Here is a 15,940-nt window from a genome sequence, read left to right on the forward strand (position 1 = left end):
GAACTTTTTCATGTAAAGTAACTTAAACTAGTTTCCATTCTTGATCATTTGATTTTTATTTTTCTGGAATGTAATCAGGTTACAACACTCTGTTACATAAAGTTAATTTTTATTTCCTGAAGCTTTGTCTTGCCATAGTGTCAGATTGTTATTTGCTACAATGTTCCTGCAGCATTTTTGGTTAGCTAAACAGAAGGCATTTTTAGCAACTGCTCGTATTTTAAGGAAATGGACTTGCGCTTTCAAATGCCTCTCATTGGCCTCATTTGCTCTCTATTTACTCATTCTTACACGTCCTCATGATTTATGAGAGTGGCATTCCCATTGGAGTATGTTGGCATGGGTCTTTGAGAGTGTTTGAAAACATAGATGTACTGTAAATGAATGATTCAGGTTAAGTTAGAATGGAAACAAAAAAGAGACAAAAATGAATCATAAGCTTGCAAGATACCACTGTAGCAGAAACTATAACTTAATTTTATTTCAGTCTTTAACTGCAAGCTTAAAGAGTAATATGGGGCATCTGTAGTTCCTCCTCTTACAGAATATTGAGTAACACTGATTTACAACGTTTTAACCTTAGGCACCAGTAGATTGGATAATAATCATGAAGTGTTTTGCCGCGATACGGTGATCCAGTGTTTCTGTCCATAACCCATGGAAAAGAAAGTTGACAGAGAGACGTCTGATGTTTATTTTGGCAAGAGCAAAATCTGAGCAATGCTCTCATCACAATGAGCCTCTCCAGTGTGATTCATGTACGGAGTAGCTCCTGTTCAGTATGTTTGTCTATGTTGAAGAGTGCTGTTGGTACAGCAGATGGGGGTGTTAAAGAGCACCTTGTTGACAATGTTTTCACAGAAGAAAAATAAAACAGTTAGCAGTTAAAATTACACTATAGCAGGCTAGGCAGACTATGCCATAATGCAAATTTCTGTGTTCGTATCTGAAAGTAAACATAAACTCTGTTACTAATCCCAGAGTAAAGTTGTTCATCCGTTCGGTAATTGTGCTTTATCAGTTTATTGTGCTTCCATGAGTTTTTAACTGTATTTGTTATTGCCGTAAATTATGGCTGTGCTTCCAGTAATACTCATTCAGCATTTTTACTAGGTTAAAAAGATTGAAAAAACGGTACAATTCAGGGGAAAATGATAATGCAAATCAGATTAGGAACTGACTATAAAATTATTTAATTTTGTTTTCTACATTTATGTTTAATACTTTAAGGCATAACAAATCTCTTTCAAGCCTCTATGTGTTGCATTTGTTGAATTATTGATTGAAGTGCTCTTATCTTGTTGAATGCTCTGAAAATGAAGCATTTTAAAGAGGGATCTCAGTGTTACATTTTCGTCTCAGCTTAGAGCTTCTGTTTTTTTGTTTAGGAACACAAGCTGATGCGAAACCAAAGCATTATTGGATCAAAGCTGCCAGATCTCAGTGAAACAGCTGAACAGGAGAGAGGTACAAACTTCTGTCTGTCCGCGAATTAGAACAGTATAGGACAGAGGGATGTTTTCCTTCTTTATATCATTATTACAAAATTATCTTTTATACTGCAACATCAGTCTAATAGCTACAAAAGCAAAATATTATGGCATTCAATGAGAGGTAAAAGGGTATCTTGTGTGTAAAGCAAAATATTATTTTAATTTATTGAACTAAAAAAAAATTATATTCATAGAAAGCACAGGGTTTTCTTACAATGCTCAAATTACATACACGTCTTGAGAATTTCAATATCTACAATTACAAGATCAAACCAGCAGGTGGCATGTATGTTATGCCAAAATCGAACACTATTTTATGAAGTGAGTTATTATAGTTTTAATTGGGAAAAGATTTTGCTAATTTTGCTCATTTTTAGAGCATACATAATAAAATATTTTTTGTCTAGAATAGCATGCATTCAGGTAATCTTTGGTTTTAAGGCAAAATACAGATTTTAAAGATGTTGCATGTAGGGACTTTTAGAAAATCTAAACTTAAAAGGTGACTTGCTCAAAAAAAATAGTTCTGTGGCAAATCGGTCTTGGTGCTGGTCTTTCTGTGTTTCTCTTCAGACAAACTACAGCTTGAATGTTCTTTATTTCAAAACACAGGACCCTCTCCTAACCCCACACCTGGGTCGCCTACAGAAGAGGAGCCCAGAGCAAACTCTGATGTAATGCCAAACATTTCTGATGTCATGCTGCGGAAACTGAAACTTCACAGAGCGCTGCCTACGAGGTTTGCTTCACATATATAAGTCATCATTAAAGTCCTTTTACCTCACTGCATAATAACTGCATTCCACTCTAAATAGGTTACTGTTCTCAGTCAAATACAGTCTCATACAAATATGTGTTTTTTATTTTGGAATAAAAGTTACTTATGCTATTTATGATGTAAGGAATATTGAAGTGAATGTGTTATGCATTTGTGTATTTTCTCTTTCTGTAGAATTACTATTCAAATACTAATCATACTTAAATGATCTTAAAGAGTATTTTGAACGTAAAAATGCCTTTCACATCTAAAAACCCCCCATCTGATTACAGTTGGTATTTTCTATTTCAGCGCACCCCCGCTTACAGAAAAAGAAGTCGAGGTTGGTATCTCCATGTTAATTTTCTTCCTTTTTTAATACACACATTTTTACACACATCTTCACAGCTCTGCACAGAGGATCTGATATGACAAAATCCTGTTTGAATAAATGGCAAATTCATGTTTTTTTAGCGGCAGTCATTTTTTAAAGCCTTGAGAATCATGTTCCCTGAGAAATAAATCATGGGCTTACTGTTGTGAAAGTTGTGCAGCTCCTCTGTTAGTGGGCTCTGCAGTCACACACAGTGCACAGTGCAGCTGCTGGAGGAAGAAGGACTGTCTGTGTGATTGGTCGAACTTCCTGTTTGTGATATGAAATTTTAAATGTTGTGCCTCTGACTGTGATAAGACAGGGCTGACAGTTGGCTTCACCTCTCAGGAGGATGTTTATGAAGTCAGATCGATTGCTGAGAGGTCAGAGAACACGATCCTCTTGGCTGTTTGTCTATGAGTGCCTCACAATGTGGGTTAAGTTCAACCAGAAGAGGTTTTCAGAATACTGAAGAACTGCTGAATAATTCCAACAATCTACCACAACATGTATTTCCTGTGGGCATTGCACAGAACCCTGTATAAACTCATTTTTTCAGGTCATTTGCTTTTTCTGAAAGCTTGTTTTACTTTGTAAGAAGGTAGCTGAGAGCCAAAATGGAACAGGGCAATGGGACCCAATCCAACGCATCCTGGAAATAAAGTACCTTGATGAGCATCTCTGGATTTAGTTTTTTTCAGACTGAGCTTCTGACACACGGAGTGTATCTTCAATTGTCAGCAAGCAATTGCAAAGTTAACACACTGAAGCAAAATGAAAAGTTCACAGTAATGCACCAACGCTGCCTCAAACACTGATGAATAAAGTTGATTGTTTTGTTTTATTTACCCTTGTTATCTGGCAATATACAGTAAAATCTTCCTTTTTAAATGTGTCTGTTGCAGTTAATTATTGTAGCTGTCATAGTTAAAATTAATAGGGTTCAAGCATTCTACTTTAAATACAGTACAGACAAATCCAAGGGTGATTATGCAGTATTCTGTTGTAGCTATACTTATCAGGTTTCACAATTCGAACAGATTAGTTGGTGGGACTTAATCTCTTACTTGATTGCTTATCTATCTATCTGAATTTCTCATTTAGTTTATTTATCTTTAAAATAGTGAGCTACCAGTTGTTGTACCGGTTGTGTTCCAGCACAAACAACTTCTGATAAGATTTTTCCCAGCTGAAATCTGAATGCAAGCTGAAATCAGCAAGATCTTAGTAATGTTTCCCAGGTGGCTAATAAACATTTGTGCAATGCTGACCAATATTCAGCTCTGAGACATTTTCCCGAAGAACTGTATTTTTGGGGATAGCAGATGGTCTACAAAATTGACCACTAAACAAACAAGAACAAAAAATAGGTCATCTTCAGTGCACCCAAAACAGAACATATAACAAGAACACAGTGAAATGAGAGGAAAAACATGTTCTCAATTTATGATATACACTGACCTGAATATAAAAAGAAATAAAAAACAGAAAATACTGTGCTATATATGACAAAATATTGTTTTTCATTTGGCATTGGTATTTGCTTTCTTTAATGCTTTTAATGGTATTTTTGCTTTCTTGTGTTGTGAATGTGCTCGGTGTTAATGTGACAGTTTTCAGACCAGCATAGGAAGGATGAAGATCACACATGCTTTCTACTAAAATGTGTTGTGTTAGAGCCGATCGCCTTCTTTCGCACTGCAAAAACCCCAAAGCACAACAAAGCATCAGCAATAGTGCAACCTCATAGGCATCCAGCAATGCACATGGGTCACTGTCGTCCATTAAACTGAGGGCAATCTGACGTGCTGTTTCATTCTTCTTTAGATTGTTTTTTTTTATTTTCTCCCCAAGCGAGGTCAAATTGAAGGATGTCACCCCCCGTCCTCTCTCTCCCCAGAACGCCTTTGTCCAGCTGTCCTTGGCCTTTCGCAATGACAGTTACACTCTGGAAAGCCGACTGCACCAAGCTGAGAGAGAGAGGAACCTGACTGAGGAAAACACAGAGAAGGAACTGGAAGACTTTAAAGGCTTTATTAAGGTAATCTCCAGGAGAACACTACAGGCCACCCATTGCTAAACGTTTGCTCCTAACGTTCCTTTTCAAAGTAAGGTTTTTAAAAATTTTAATGACCGAGCAGGGTCCACTTGCAAACACAATGAGCTACCGATATATATTGATCATACTGCAGTATGATCCATAAAAATGGGAGTGTGATGAATACAAACTCTGCGTCTTCATTCCATGACCTTTTGTGAGGGCTTCCTGTGCATCCTTACACATTTATCTTTGCACAGGTCTGTTTACACTCACCTGTGTAACGATGTTCCAGATCGTCACTACCGTTTTTGGTGGTGTTGTCTGGCTTTCGGAAATTATCACATGATACTGCATTGTCATGTCATATCTTCCTTTTTTATTGTCCACCATTTTGTATTAAGGTTACAGACTCTGACTCTGCCTGAGCCAAAATGGAGTCTTGCCCTTCCCACTAGGGGGAGCCAGAGGCAGAGTTTAGAGTTAATATCCAGGCTATTGTGCTCATGGCAGTCAGTCACATTTTGCTGTTGCAAACATTCAGACATTGTCTAGACATTTTGCTTGCTGGGCGGAGTTGGGCGTTGGCTGGGAGGATTTCTTTAGTCAACAATGTCAATACCTGTTGCAACATCTTTTGTAAACAATCCTTGTGACCTTAGTGACACACACTAGAGATAGCACAGGCAAATTCCTTATGGGGTGTTTAAAACTATGTTGTGAAAGAATCAGAATGAATCAGGTGTTCTCCAAGTATAGGTCTAATGGGAGAAATTGCTACTTCTGGTCATACAATTATGTTTGTAAAACGTAATGCAAAATATGGACACTGATAAAGGAGCATGTAATTAAATCAGAAATTAAATGCCAGAAAAAGACAGCTATTACATCCTTATCTTATTATAATTTCTTTACAAAGTCAGGTGTGGTAGATGTGATAATCAACTGCACCTTAAAATACAAACTGTTTAACTCCTTTTAGAGTTCTGTGTTGTGGATGATTATTCTTAAACCCGGGAAAGTAAAATTCGCCAGCAGCCATATCACCCTGCAACTCACTACTGGCAGCCCACTGAAGCTCAGCAGGTGAGCCTGGTCCTGAGGCCTCCTGGGAAAGCTAAGGCTGCTGCTGGAAGAGGTGTTATCTGTGTCAGCAGGGGGCGCTCACCCTGCCGTCTGTGGGTCCTAATGCGCCAGTAAAGTGACGGGGACACTATACTGTTAAAAAAAGGCGCCGTCTTTCGAATGAGACATAATACAATCCTGACCCTCTCTGGTCATTGAAAATCCCAGGGCATTTCTCGAAAAGAGTAGGGGTGTTACCCCGGTGTCCTGGCCAAATTTCCCATTGGCCTTTACCCATCATGGCCTTCTAATAACCCCCATCTATGAATAAGCTCCATCACTCTGTTCTGCTCCACACTGTTAGCTGGTGTGTGGGCAGTGTACTGGCGCACTCTGGCTGCCGTCGCATCATCCAGGTTGGGGCTACCCCCTGGTGGTGGTGGAGGGGATCCCCATTTCCTGTACAGATGGCGTTCTGTTCCTCCCTGTGTCAGGGCTCAGTGCTCTTGTGGCAGAATTCAGAGCAGCGCGAATCCTACCAGCGCCTCCTAGAGACGGTCGTGGTGCTCCATCGTCTAGCAGTGCGCCTCTCCAGCCGTGCCGAAATGGTGGGAGCTGTCCGGCAGGTAATTTGATTCGAGCGGACTAATAAAAAATAAGGAAAAAAGGGAAAATGTCTACTTAAGAAAACTACTCAACTTACGTCCCCCCCCTCCCCTCCTCCCCTTGGTTCATTCCTTAATACAGTTCTGCTGCACCCATCATCTCATAAATAATATTCTAAATAATCATTATCAAGATCAATATGAGCAAATTAAGGAGCTGGTTGTCACAGCCTACTGCTGGAGAGTGAATGGGCAGCAAGGTCTACAGCTCCACTTCAGGTTGTAACTTGGGGCTGGAACGTTTGTCTGGAGACTCATGACAGGATGGAGCTCTGTTTTATGTTAACTCTAGCTAGCACATGTGAGACCATAAAAATCCACCAATTTGTGGAAATGGGTTAGAATGATCAATGTTATGTTCCCTGAGGTTTTATACTGAGCACTACATGTACTGTATAGAGTCTAAACTGTATAAATCATGCTACAGTATCTTAATGAGTATTTATTTAACAATGAACACTGAAGCATGACCTGCAGTGATGTTGTTCTCTAAATTGTGCGATAGGAGAAGCGTATGAATAAAGCTACTGAGGTGATGTTGCAGTATGTGGAAAATTTGAAGAGGACATATGAAAAAGACCACGCAGAGCTAGTTGAATTCAAGAAACTGGCCAACCAAAACTCTAATCGTTGTTATGGATCCATTGACACAGGAGGTAAAGATTAACACATTATCGCCAGGTTCAAATCCTTTTTTCCTTTACAATAATGTGCCTTTTTTTCAAGCATTGTACAAGCATTCAGTTTCACATATTTTAGTGATTGTTAGACACATTGTGTGTATTTCAGCAAATGTTCGATTGCTCTGGCTTTCTGTAGATCTGTTTTTCAACACAAGAAAATAGAAGTATTTTTACTAGCCTGCTTTATACATTTTAATAAGTCTTCCAGTCGATGGAGAACATGAAACTAACAAACACATGACTTGTGGTAAGTACTGCTCAGTATTTTTTTACCTGACATCCTTATTTTTGCCTCGTATTTCAGTGATGGCGGTACAAATGTGGATCATGACGCACAGTAAAGTGAACAATGTACAGTTCTTCATGATATTTCAAAATGATTTCAGTTTTCTTTTTAAATTCCAGACGATGGTGTCCCACGTGCGTCAAGATCTATGTCTCTGACCCTCGGAAAGGTACAGTGTGACATCTCTTTCATTCAGCTGTCATCCAACCTGAAGACTGCCCGGGTTCAGGTCATGCAGCAAAAGCACAACACTCTGGGCGTCTACTGATCCTGAAGATCTAGAAGAGATTTTTGTTTTGAGTCAGCCAAGCCTTTAATGATTAATTTGTTTTTTTACATTTTATCAGGTATTAACTTGTTTTAAACACTGCCATCTGCATGTCTTCAGCCAGAGAACTGTGAAACTGCCTGGGCTTGGGGATATTAAGAATGATCAAGTAAAAGGGTCTCATCCACCAGCTGATATTTTAAGTGCAATGTTTTTATAATTAGATGCTCTATGGACTTATAGAAAAGAAAGGTATTTTGATAATATACTGTAACACTGGAAAAGGCCACTACTTGAGCAACTACTTAAACCTGAGCTTCATTTCTGTTATTGAAGTACTAGAAGCAAATGCAAATTTAATTGTTTGGATATTATAGAGTGAAAAAAATGATACGGGGATGAGGCCAAAATGTCTGTTTCTTTGTCTCAGGCTTTGCCAAGAAGGAGAGTCAGTGTGGCTGTGGTTCCAAAATTCAACCTCTTGAATATTCCTGGCCAGTCCCCTAACTCTGTAGGCCCTGGGTTACCTGTACTGGTATGTAAATCCTTTTCCTGACCACAGAATACTATCACTTGTAAAGAGCCTGTTGTTTTTATATGAGCACAACAAATAATCCAGCACTGTATGAATGCTGTATTATTTCACAAATTATAACTTCAAAATATTTTGACTTTTAAGTACCTTCCTACCTTTAAATATTTTAAAATACCACTATTTCACTGTTTTTCGTTTGACATAGTGCTTAATTAAATACAAATCTATATGTTTTAATGTTTTCAAAATGTAACCTCTTGAGAAAAATTATCTGACATTTGTAATGTCATAATTTATTTGAAAGAAACACCCTAAATACCTGCCCTACTGTATATTGTACACCATGAGGTACGATTTTTTAACCTTTAACTTGGTCAGTCATTCTTAGCACGTAGTTCAGAGATGGTATTTCTTTGTCGTTTCCAGTGTGAGGCAAACAGTGGAAAATGCAGCACACCCTCAGATCCTGTATCAGCTGCTGGAACTGAGAAGTAAGTAGCAAGCCTTTGTCCTTTCTTTTTTCAAGTAAAGCATATAGCTTAAAAAATCTTTTCCTTGACTCATGTAAAAAATGTTTATTTTTTAGATTAAGGATGGTAAAACCACTCATTCACTCTTAACAAGCACGCTATGTAGAATTAAAGCAAAATTATTTTTTAAACATGTTTATTTGCTTTGTAAGAATGATTCGAGTCATTATATTGTACAGTGGAGCGATTTTAACATACTATTGAAACCCTGTTAATGAGAAATCTCCATCTGAAGGGTGAATTATGTAACTATTAATAAATCAGTACTCATGTGGAACATTGCAGTACATTGACCTTTGCTGTGATATTCAGGCTGGAATTTGTGAATTTCATTTTAAAAAATTGAGGAGAGTGTACTTTCTGTCTAGCGTGCCCTGGTCAGTGATATTTAGACACACATCAGGGTCTTTTTATTGTTTAAGTGACCTTCAGGAGGTTCACTGAAAGGGCCAACAAGATTAATTACTTGGGAAAGGTGGTGCTGGTTCTGCTCACGTGCGCTGTTGCACTCATGTAATTTTGGAGATAATCTGTGAGGTTATAAATAGCTTTTAAACTGCTACATAAAACTGGCTGTAACTGATTTGTGTGACATTCCTAGATTTAATCTAAATATTAAGGCTGCAATGGATGACAGTATCCAGACTCCACAAAAAAAGTAAGAGCACATTCTGAATTTCCTTAATCTTGATATTAAAAAGAGTAGAAACACGCAACATGTAGGTTTTCTTTTAAATTCTCAAGAAACCTTTAGTCATGAGACGCAAGCACTGGAAATGGAAACGACCCTGTTATACCCATTTGAGTATTCCACAGTTTAAAAGTCTTTACTACCTGATAAAAGCTAATTGCACCACCCACTTACATGTATTAAGAATTAATTGAAAGAGGATTAAGAAAACATGAACATTATTGCTCTTTTACAGTTGTGTAACATGCAAAAGGCAAACTTCTATCAGTCACATTAAGTAAAGTGATGCCAGGCCATGATAGTTTTGGGAAAAAAACAGACAAAGAAATAGCTAAGTAGCTGACAGTTATCTCATTGAATAAATAAGGTCTCCACTTCTTTAGTCAGGCAGTTAGACAGTTAACGTGCACTGGAGCCAGTTTAAACAAAACAATGAGGTATATAATGTGTTTAGATAGTTTTATTTAGAAAAATAAAAATGAATCAAAATATAAAATCAGAAAAGTGTTTCATTTCAGCTATGCCTTTTTTAATAGGGGTAGAACCTGCTGCTCATCTTAACGATTCACATAATACAAGACTGTCAGTCAGGTAGCATGTCTACAGCTTAGACTTTGAAAGGTTAGCAGGTGACATTTGGAGGGAAGATGCAATCTTGACATCTTGCCAGTGCTTAGTTATTTTCATTTTTCAAGTAAACTACTATATTTTTTCACCCTTTCAATGTTTTCTTTTTCCTTTTCTAAACCTACTACAGTGAAAAAGCAAGTAGAGATCCAGAAAACGAGACATCTTCAGCCCCGCCCTCCAGCAACCTGGATGAAATTAGATCGGAGATTAAAGCTAAAATAGAGGAGGAGGCCTACAACAAAGGGTGAGGCTTTTCTCCTGGAGCTCCTGAGCAAGATGCACTGAAAAGGAGGACAATTTAAATATCTATTAAATTGACATTTGTATTTGTCCTCTTTAATAGTCAGCATTTAGCCAAAGTATTTCAGAGAGATAAATGCTTCCAGTGCATAAGTGTGTTTTTTTATTGCCAGGCATTAATTTACTCCTCAGACATCTGTGATGATCTCTTAATTGTTTGAAAGTTTGTTTTTATTGTTAACATGGGTATTCTTTGCTGTATAGAAATATTTCCCGTGTTTATTTCAAAATATATTTTGTAGTATTTTAAATGAATTCTGCGAGTCTACAAATCTGATTTCTGTCCAGTTCACTTTCTTTTAGAAACACAGTTTTTTTTTCTGGGCTCTGACCTGATGAAAGGGCTGTGTTTCAGGTATGAAGAAGGGCTGAAGCGAAGTAAAGAGCTGCAGGAGCTGAAAGAAGAGGAGGAGAAAGCAGATGAAAGTCAAGAAGACGCAGAAGAAGCAGAAAAAGAAATGACACTGGAAAAGAAGAGCAGCAGGTGATGTATCTTGGCTTAACTTTGATTGTTCAAAATGTGGAATAGGGGACTGAAATACCTCTCTTGTTGCTACTTAATTATTTGCTCTCTCAATGAGATGAACATCATAATAAAGTAACGCTTAAACCTACATTCAATCCAAGTAGACATACAGTCATGCAATGCCTATCTTTTTTTACTGTAAACTGTTGCATGACACTTATAGTAAGAAAATATATAATATTTTTAATTAGGCATAAAAAATATCTGTCCATTGTTTTACTTTTGAGGATTTTGAAACCCTATACTCCTCTTTCAGTTTCTTTAATTCAAGTCTAAAGAGCTGCACAGCCTTAACAGTTGCAAAATTAGTGGGCAGTGTAAATGGTGGAGATGTTTTATTTTGTCGGCAAAGGAACATTGAACCGAATGTGCTTATAAAAGTCAAAATAAGAATTAGGATTTGCATGAGGTTAAATGAAAGGTAAATGTCAATGTGCTTAAAAAGCATTAAAGTGAAATAACACAGAGTACGGAGCTTTCAGTCTGCTTTTCCATAAAGATGAAATAGTGTTCAAGACAAAAGCGTTTTCCATGCTGAACTTTCCCCTCTCTCTTGTTTTCTTGTAGCAGGTTTGAGGAAGCTCTGGGTGTCTTCAACTGGTTGTGTCCAAAGATTTTCAGACAGAATCGTCTGTGTTGGATTATTGCCATAGTTGTTCTGGTTTTTGCTTTCATCATCAGTGTTTTTACATCTTTTGGTCATTCTTATGAAGAACTGGGAGAAGCATCTTCAGGAAATGGTGGAGGCTCAGGCAAAAAGCTGAACTTCGGGTGGAATGTGGGCCTTCAGCCCAAAAATCCCACACCTGAATAACACAGATCAATCCCTCTTCCACTTCAACATGCTCTGTATCCGCAAAACTGACTTGATATTAAAAGACAATTCTGGGCTCATGGCATGAACAGTAAAAGGATTATCCTCTAAAAACATAGATATCTGACAATAAGTGGTGAATTGTGAGAAGAAGAAACATTTGGGGAAAGAAGTATTTTGTACATTTTAGTGACGCTCACAGATCTTTTTGATAAAACAATATTGTAGATAACTTAAGGGATCAATTTCTGCAGGAGAAACGTGGTAAAGTTATTAGTCTCATTCTTTGAAACAAACAGTTTGATAACTTCCTTGATTTGAGTGAATTTGTGTATCATACAGTAGCTCCTGTTCAGGAAAAACCTGTTGCTTGATTTCAGTCAATGACAACAAAGGGCTGTCTAATCATGTGGGGGTGATTATCACACAAGCTATTTTGGGACAGATACTTTGATGGGATTAATGTAATGCTTGCCAGGGAGAAACTAAACTTGCTATCAGCAGTCTTCTCAGGTTAGATAAGGACAAGCAGTGATGTACGGAAGTATTTAATTTTTTTAAAGAAAAACCTTTGTAATTTTGCTAGATAAAATATTCTATATTAGTATTTAAAGAGAGACTTAGTTTGAAGATGAACTTGTTAGGTTATTCCAATATAGTTTTAAAAAGTGCAATATTTTTGTAGGAGATGTACACAAACTGTTTTTGATTTTATTTTTTTCACAGCACTGATCCTGTCAGAGAGATTTTCAGATATGAAAGAGCACTATTTTTGAACCGCATGACAACATTTCTTTTTATTACTGGTATTATTAATGTTGTTATTATTTATCATTGTAAACATTTGCACATGTGTGCCTACCTTGTACTGTATAGTGCCACCATACTTGAGTCTTAATAAAGATGCCTTAAATCCTCTTTTTGCAAATCGTTCATTTGACAAAGAGGGTACTGCACTCTGGGCATATTGACAGAGGGAAATTCAAAACCTTTTGCTGTACTGTGCAGCTAAATTTGTGTGTTTGTTTTTTAATATTACTTCTATCAAGTATTTACAAAACACGGTAGCCTTTGAATATAAGGCATGTTTTGAATCAAGTGAGTTTAAAAGCTCTGAAAATTACAGAGAACTATAATCTAGTAAAATGAAGGAAACAAAAAAGTACTTACACCCAAGTCTCCAGGTTAAAAATGATATTTAACTCATAATTCTGGAAAGATAACTAATGGAAGGTAGTTATGGAGAGGGAATGTATGCTCCCCAAAATAACACAGAACTGTTTATTATCTTTTCTTGTGCAAATACAATTGAAGACCGGTCTTTACACAAACGTTTGTGGGACTATAGAACACCCTACTTAGCCAGGTTATTGAAGCAGGTAAACTGGCTTCATTCCAGAAATGACTGGATGAAATCCTCTTCACATCAATAAACTACAAACTGCTTTATAAGGGTGGTAGGTTCAGTCAAGATGTTGGTTCTAGAAGCAGTGGGGAATGATGTGCCATCCTCTAGCACCTGACCAATTGTCTCCCTTCCTGACATCTAAGAACCAAGAAATGCAGGCTTTCTGTTGGTCTATCCAAGACTTCTACGTAAGATGTCAGATCCTTTTATGTGCCTGCATTGGAGGAAGAGAGGAATTTCATGTTTTAGATGTTTCAGGTTTTCTGAAACTGTGAAAGGGCAGTGTTTTTATCTAACTTACTGTGTGTCTGTTTTACTGGAACCCACCTACTGTATCTAAAGACACCTGCTAGATGTGCCAATTGGCCTTCTCTTATTTGTAACTTTTATAATGTATAATTTTGAATGGCATAACATCCTTGTTCAAAGTTGACGATGGAAGTAAGGCATGAATTGCTTTCATTAAGCAGCACCTTGCCAGTAATGTGGAAAAAAACACAATATTTTTTAGTCTTGTACAGAAATATAATCTGATACCACTCCAAAGCGTTTTGCCTGAAGCATGAGTGGGAATAGATATTCACAATCACTTCCTTCATTTGTTATCCATTTTCCCAGATTAAATTTTGAAACCATCATTACGATCCTCAAAAACATGAATTTAATTTCTTGTATAACTCCTACCTTGTCTGTGACACAACTTTCCTCTTCACAGTGACTTTCAGTAACAGTTCTGGAAGGAAAGGCTCTGAAATAACTCTTTGTTTGGTAAGAATTTTCAGAGCCAGTCTCCACTGATTTTTGTGGTGTGGAATGATGAGGTAATTGCAGTTGTCAACAACATCTTTTGTTTTTTCGTTATAAAGTGGTGGATATTTTCTCTCTTTCAGCGCACCAATTTGTTTTGTTTTATTCAGGAAATCACTAATGAAATCTGAAACAAGGCCATTTTTCACATTAAAAGGCATGGCATTTGGGATCTTGGACTGTGATTCTGTCACATTTGCACATTTGAACTACAGCATCCTGTACTGAAAATATTTTCATGTTTTCTCTCCTTTGTTGATCAGTCACAATTCCCAAAGAAAAAGTGTGCTTCATATAGGAACAAAAAAGACATCTCATTAAACATAAAGCTGTTCTTTAATCTTTAAAGGAAGTATATTCCTATGATCAAAAGAATGTACTGCTATGACACACCATGAAAATTGATACAAATATTGAAAATCCTTAAGGTCATCGACGAAGTTAGCCCTATAAACGAATGAAGAGAAAGTGCATTTAAAATGGATACCTTTGTTTTTTTGAAGTAATGTCTGAATGACACCCTCAAATCAATGAGCTACTAAAGATTGACTGAGCTAGATAAATAAAATGGCTTCCTCTTGTTTGTAAGCTTTCTCATATTATTGTGTTCCAAAGTAAAACTACAAGCTGACCTGCCTCTCTGATTAACAGTTATTGGTGTCCGAACTGAGGGAAATGTGGGGTCTGAGGTATAATCCATGTCTACAACACTCTGTTGCATTAATTTATGTGGCAAGTAAGGATGAACAAGACAAAAAAATGTGCTGGTCAACATATGGTGAAAATTGTGCTAAATAACTCTACTTACAGTACATTGTAGGAGCCACATTATTTTAGTATAGAATATTTTCATACAACGTAATTACATAATGTATGTCCTGGAATTAGAAAATTCCAGGATATATGTAATAAAATTCCATGAAATCTCCTGTTTGGCAGGGACACAATGGATTGTCGAGTAGATGTTGTCCTTCTTCAGGATTAGACAGCATCATTTCCTTTGAAGTGCTGATAATGTCACATCCCAGTGGAAGTGTTTTGCTGTGAGCTATTGCAAAGGGGGATATTGCCCAATGTCTAATGCTGAGTTAAAGAGAACAAGAGAACATATTATACCAAATGGTTTCATGGCAGAAGGGAATAGGAAAATATTAGTGTACACAAGGAAGGAATCTAATAAACTTGTCTGCCAGCCAAACTAGGGAGTGTTTAATTGGCAGAAAAGTCTTCATATAGGCAGAAACCTTTGTGTACATTTTTTTTGCAATTGTAGAAGGAGTCAATTGACTAAGTAAGATCTAAAAAGTAATTGGGGCAGAATAGTCAATTCTTTAAAATTGTAATGATTTATAATCGTTTTTTCTTCATAATGTTTTTTTTTTACCGCTTTAGAATTAGGTGTTTTTTTTCTCCCCTGCATTTATTACATTTTCTCCGTGTCCAGTTCTTTTTTCACTTTTTTAGTTTTTTTTTTTAAATAGAGTGCAGTTGGGTCTGTGTGAGCCCTGCAATGGGCAGGCTTCCCATCCAGGATGTATCCTGCCTCTCGCTTGTTGCTTTCTGAGATAGGCTCCAGCTCTCCTGCAGCCCTGTACTGAATAAAGAGGTTAGACAATGAATAGATATATAGAGCAGTTGCTGTACATGTAAACTGTTTCACATGAAAAATATTCAAAATAACAAGAGCTTTTAATTTTCTTTTTTCAAAAAACGTTTTTAATCAGTTTCTTTAGATCCCGGTTCTCTGCATTCTGCATGACATTACATCTCATTCCTCCACACAATTCATTCGTTAACCATTCACATCTCATCTACAGACTGACAACTATTTCTGTTCCTTAAACATCATTTATCAGGCCTAGTGTCTTCTTCTTTTTATATATTGCTTATCTCTCATATTACTGTACTCCCCACCACACTGTGTCCCTCTGCACCAGAAGGTTCACTGAAATGCACAGTAAGGTGACAGGAGACACTGTGCTGTAAGATGTGCTGATTTCTGATAAGATGTTAAACAGAGACCCAGTGCCATGTGTCATTCGGGTGGGTTCTTCATTGGAGGGTGACGTGG

The 15,940-nt window shown here is 37.1% G+C and overlaps 1 protein-coding gene across 1 annotated transcript in view; it reads left to right on the forward strand.

Annotated features, from left to right (window-relative positions):
- mrvi1 (murine retrovirus integration site 1 homolog) overlaps window positions 1-12,572 on the forward strand; it is a 40,248-nt gene extending 27,676 nt beyond the window's left edge. The window contains exons 22-34 of the mRNA XM_015338480.2: window positions 1,389-1,467; window positions 2,106-2,232; window positions 2,563-2,593; window positions 4,524-4,664; window positions 6,221-6,352; window positions 6,897-7,047; window positions 7,480-7,529; window positions 8,059-8,163; window positions 8,590-8,654; window positions 9,295-9,351; window positions 10,142-10,258; window positions 10,670-10,798; window positions 11,408-12,572. Coding sequence (XP_015193966.2) covers window positions 1,389-1,467; window positions 2,106-2,232; window positions 2,563-2,593; window positions 4,524-4,664; window positions 6,221-6,352; window positions 6,897-7,047; window positions 7,480-7,529; window positions 8,059-8,163; window positions 8,590-8,654; window positions 9,295-9,351; window positions 10,142-10,258; window positions 10,670-10,798; window positions 11,408-11,654 — 1,431 coding nt within the window. The 3' untranslated portion in view covers window positions 11,655-12,572. The remainder of the gene's footprint in view (window positions 1-1,388; window positions 1,468-2,105; window positions 2,233-2,562; window positions 2,594-4,523; window positions 4,665-6,220; window positions 6,353-6,896; window positions 7,048-7,479; window positions 7,530-8,058; window positions 8,164-8,589; window positions 8,655-9,294; window positions 9,352-10,141; window positions 10,259-10,669; window positions 10,799-11,407) is intronic.
- Window positions 12,573-15,940: the final 3,368 nt, after the last annotated feature.

The sequence above is a fragment of the Lepisosteus oculatus genome, chromosome 21 (assembly GCF_040954835.1).
Source record: "Lepisosteus oculatus isolate fLepOcu1 chromosome 21, fLepOcu1.hap2, whole genome shotgun sequence".
NCBI classification, from domain to species: domain Eukaryota; kingdom Metazoa; phylum Chordata; class Actinopteri; order Semionotiformes; family Lepisosteidae; genus Lepisosteus; species Lepisosteus oculatus.